Source organism: Atta cephalotes, assembly GCF_000143395.1.
Source record: "Atta cephalotes unplaced genomic scaffold scaffold00028, whole genome shotgun sequence".
Taxonomy (NCBI): domain Eukaryota; kingdom Metazoa; phylum Arthropoda; class Insecta; order Hymenoptera; family Formicidae; genus Atta; species Atta cephalotes.
Window position 1 is genome coordinate 3,307,576 of NW_012130092.1, and position 5,177 is coordinate 3,312,752.

At 37.3% G+C, this 5,177-nt stretch overlaps 1 protein-coding gene across 1 annotated transcript in view; it reads left to right on the plus strand.

Annotated features, from left to right (window-relative positions):
* The window catches only part of LOC105620750 (Down syndrome cell adhesion molecule-like protein Dscam2), a 149,711-nt gene that overhangs the window by 1,879 nt on the left and 142,655 nt on the right, over nt 1-5,177 (plus strand). The window contains exons 2-6 of the mRNA XM_012202241.1: nt 317-588; nt 664-775; nt 1,598-1,779; nt 2,254-2,473; nt 2,610-2,724. Coding sequence (XP_012057631.1) covers nt 317-588; nt 664-775; nt 1,598-1,779; nt 2,254-2,473; nt 2,610-2,724 — 901 coding nt within the window. The remainder of the gene's footprint in view (nt 1-316; nt 589-663; nt 776-1,597; nt 1,780-2,253; nt 2,474-2,609; nt 2,725-5,177) is intronic.

The window sequence follows — 5,177 nt, forward strand, 5'->3', positions numbered from 1 at the left end:
GGGGGGGGGAGAGAGAGAGAGAGAGAGAGAGAAAGAGAGAGAGAAACTTCAATTTAGGAGATTCGAGTTGCAAGCATCACCTCAAGATATTGCGATATCGTAATTGTCTGACAATCGGGGATTCAAATTTAGACCGTGGATCTCCGATCTTAGCAGCAAGATCGGCGAGAAACGAGAAAGAAGATGTTAAGGGAGAGGAAAGAAATAAAAAGAGAAAGAAAAAAGATGAATAGAGGAGGCGGAGGTGTTGGTGGAAGATGGACGCGGATGGAAGGACAGAGGAACTAATCTAGATTGGTCGGCTGGTGTGTTGCAGCCACTGGTTTCAATACGGAGGCAGTGGGACCATCGCCATTGGCATCGATAGTGATATCGAGTGTTACCAGCGCCGTGGAGCCGGTCTGTACCTGGGATACACCGCGGCCTTGCCCGCGCTGTGGCCGCTTCTACAGCAACAATAGTAATCTGCGGAGACATCTCAGATCAGCCCACGCGACCGCCCCCGATCTCCTCGAGTTGACATCGCTACAACGGAAAACTCTGGTGTTGCCACCGCAGCTGATCTCCGACATTCCTCCCTCCTTCGTTGTAGGACCGTAGCGTTTGTCGAATTGATAGATCAATCAGGTTGAGACATTCCGACATTGATGATGATCTTCATAGGACCGTTGTTACGACATTCTTGAGACATTGATGTTTGTAATGTTAACGGACTTAACTGATGAGTTCTCTCAACGCCGAAGATGGATCGTCAGGGCATTATTGCCAGATATTGGTGCAAACACAATATATAAATATCAATATATAACTACATTTTTGATGTGAAATTAATGTTTAATAGAGAATTAATGGAAAGGTTGTCTCTTCTTGAAGGTTGAAAATACAAAATGGCAAAGATGAGCAATGGAACAAGATTTTCTTTTCGACAGTTACTAGATTGCGTGGACTTTATGAAAATTTAATAAAAGTTTGTGATATTTTATTAATTCTTTTTTTATGTATCTTCTCTCTTTATCTGCGCAATGATTTAATTAATTTATCGATTAAGAGATTGTTACAGACGATATTCAATAACCACATCTTATGAATGTGTTAACAGCGACGAAAGTTCAGTGAAAGTAATTTATTTTGTCTGCAGAAACATTCCTGTGACTTTTTGAAGTGTCATATAATTATTAAGTTATTATATTTTTGAGAATATTATGAGAATATTACTATATTATATATTTTGAAATATTTTACTGAATTTGGTAAGTTAAGAAAATACATTGTCATAAAAGAAATAGACATCCTTTTACATAAAAGAAATAAAGACATGTTCTCGGAGAACATTTGTTTTTTAACTCTCTCTTTCTCTCTCTCTCTCTCTCTCTTCTTATCCGTACATTATATATCACGTAAAGTTTCTCTGAATATTTCTTCATAAACGGTAAGCGTAAAATTGTTTTTTTTTAAAACAGCAATCATCGAGTTTGACATTTGGTGTACGTCGCAGAAATAACTACACATAATAAGTAGGTCCAGCATTCTTTCTACGAAGTTTACACTTGAAAATCACGAAATTAAACACATATTCTTTCGCAATTGATGATTACAGCGCGAAGAGTACGTCGTGGTAGACCGCGGCTCGGAACCAGAGGTGGCAAACACTCGTCGCCGTCCGTTCACAGAAACTCACCCTCCAGGAGCGACTGGCTTGGACCCTTGGACATGAGAACTACCCCGCCAGCCGCGATGCCTGCCTTCCGTGGATTCGAGGAGTCTTCATCGGATGGCGTGGTCAGTATTGTAAATCTGATACACTCGTAATCCAGTAAATATCATTTAACAATAACATAATGTTATAATTTTACACTCAACAATACAAATAACATTTTCTATACGTAACAGTTACATTGTTGAGTGTGAAATTATAATATTGATATTATGTTATATTATTAGTTAGTATTTATTGGCAACTGCTTTATATATTGGATTGTCTGGAAAGTTCGTGCCGATTTTGAAGGAAAATTGAAACGCAGAAGATTTAAATTTTAGTATACATTTATTAAATTATATAGGTTAGTCACGAATTTTCCGGACAACACAATATTATATGGCCATACCATATTTGATAAAGCAATTTTTAATGTTTTTGTTTAAATATCTTCATTTTACTTTCTTTTTTCTATTTTAAAAAAATGTGACTAATGTGATAGTAATGTTATACCGTGACCTTATAGAATGTTAATGCTCTTCTCATGTTTCTTGTAGGTCCACTTAGGAGAGGGTATAGCTGTATGCGAGGAACAACTAAGGGCCGTCAAGTGGAGTGACTATCGCAAGTTGACGCGTGGATTAGCTGCGATATTATTCAGCCCGACGGAGTTGGCGACGTGCTCTGTTACTGGCCAACGTTGGAGCCGTGCCGGCACGGCTACCGAACGTCCTGTGAAACCTGCCCTTGACAAGGCTAAGGTTCAAGCTATTATAAGTAAGTGCGCGATGAAATAAGAAAGCATACGTTAAAGAACATGTCAAAAATTTTTTTTTCCTGAGCGCATCAACACAGTTCTGTGAATCTTTCTTTCCAAGCATTAACTTTAGTTTACATCTTTGTTGTTACGTAGCTTACGTAACGTCAAGGTTTCCGTCAGTGGACGTCAGCAGCGTGAAACAGGTTTTGGCGTATAAGTGCAAAGAGAATTCCACAGCCCTTAAGATGAAGTCTATACGATACATATGGTAAGTCTCGACGATTCTTTTATCATCGTTCGCATAAGCAGGGTTTTCTTCTATGGCTATGTTTACACCGCGGCTTATACTCTAAATTTGACTTGAATTATTTAGGTCTCATGCTAAACATGCATAAACACTTGATGGATGACCTGATTTTCGTCCTTTAGCAGAACTTTGATGTGAAAATAAAGTCGCACGCTACCTAATCTATAAAGATTGACCATCAAATTAACTATCAAACTATTAACTGTCAAATTATCAACATAATCTCAGATTTGTGATTAAAAAAGAAGAGCTAAAGGCAAAACCACGACCGCAAAAATATTTCAGGTCGATGTAAACGACTGGTGATTGGATTTTGGGTTTTAATATAGATCTTTCTTCATATATAAGAATAAACGGGATCTATGTGGCCATATATAAAAAAGGTCCTATCTTCGTATTCCTTTTATATCTAATTGCAGCGATAGACAGGACACGGACACGTCACCGCGGGGTGAGTCTGAGGACAAGTGAGAGGGGGTCCAGGGTGCGTGTAGGGTGCAGCCCGCCTCTCAATTTCGTAGCGTCCTCTCGCACCCTTCATCTGATATGGTCCACTCGTCGCAGCGCTCTCGGGTCCAGCGAGGCCACAGCGATCATTGTAACAATAATAGTAACAAGTGTGTCGATGGACGTTTACGGCGCAACCACCAGGAAGGGCACAGAAGCAACTCGTCTCTCACGTCATCTACGCAGGCAGGTCTTGAAAAGTTGATGCCTCTGCACACGCTTCACGGCGTATTTCATTCCACCCTACGAACGGCGACGACTTCATATATTTAATTGTTGGTTTAGCCAGCTGCATCGATCGAAATCTAATCCTAGAAGGGTAGAAAAAGAAGCGGAAATATTATACGGATCGTTTCGATGTACGGTCTAAACGTTAGATATTCAACGTTCATTAACTTTCTTTATCTCTTTTTTTTTGCTGTGAACATTTCCAGATTTTCATGGTAAGAACGATCGATTTTTTTCTCGCACGTTCTAAAAAGAAAGAGATTAACATGCTTATAAATGTAAAAGATACACCAGAAACGCAGTTTGTGAAGCACAAGCACGTAGATAAATACATTGAATAGAGTGTTTGACAAGCTCGCGTAAAATAGTAGAAATGCGTTGTTTTGAGAGTAGAAAAATTAACAAGGGTGGAAATGAGTGATTCATCGATTATATTGTAGCAAAATTAATCGTATTATATGGGATCTTAAATTAGTACTCCGAATATATACATGAGTATACAGAGTATATCATTTTTGGAAGCTGCTGGTTGCTTCGTAGTAATTAAAATTATTCATATTTACAAATCGTTACTAACAGCTTTAGAAAATTTGATATACTTGAGTAGAATAAAAAAAGAAATGTTAATATCGGGCTTACTTAGGATATACATTCAAATGTCCGTATCGCGAATTTATTGGGGCAAGGCATTATCCCTATCGTGAACTTTTTCCTTAGTTTCTATTTTCATTTTAATGATGACAACGTCATAGTGTGCTATGCCTTTTACTCGTTTTTTTCACTCTTTAACATGAACATGGTTTGTAAAATGAAAATAGTGAAAGGACGGCAAGAAGAGAAACGTTCATTTCATGGGCATTCATTCTGGTTTGCAATACGGACATCTGATTGTAAATGAGGAATTTAAAAAGAAAAATGAGTTAACGAGTTAACGAGACGCGATGAAGGATTATTACATGGCTGCGTTTTTGCCGGAAAAAAAATCGTCCCTTCGTGTGTGTGCGTTTCTCTTGTTAACAGGTAAGTCTAGTACGTTTCTTTTCCGTGCAATAATACGGTTCCTTCATGCGACATGTAAAAAAACAGAGAGACGGAAGAGCACAGTTGTGAGGGCGAATTATGAAATACACGAAGGGGCGGTTTGTGTGCAAGAGCATATGTATACTAGGAAGATTCATTTGGTTTTGGCTGTGAGCTGCGACACACATGCGAAGGAGGAGATCCGTGTGGCTCTAATGAAAGAGAACGCACCCTTCCAGAGTGAAGGCGGGTGATAAATAGTGAGAAGGCAATATTATAAAGAAAAAAAGAATAAGAAATGTTATTAAAAAATAGCATGGTCGGACGGACTAGTCCGATCCTACCGGGATACAAGGGTAGACTTTCACATAGAGTACGCCTAATATATAAATACATAGTATAAATGTATAAATACAAAATAATATAAATATATTATAAATATTATAGTAATATATATATTACTATATTTAATATATATATTATTAATGAAATAGATGAACTTATATATTATTTGTTGGGAGAGCATATTACATATATTACACATATTTAATATATTTAGGATATTTATTTGTTGATTTGGTGATATATATATATATATATATATACATATATATATATATATATATATATATATATACATATATATATATATGTTATTT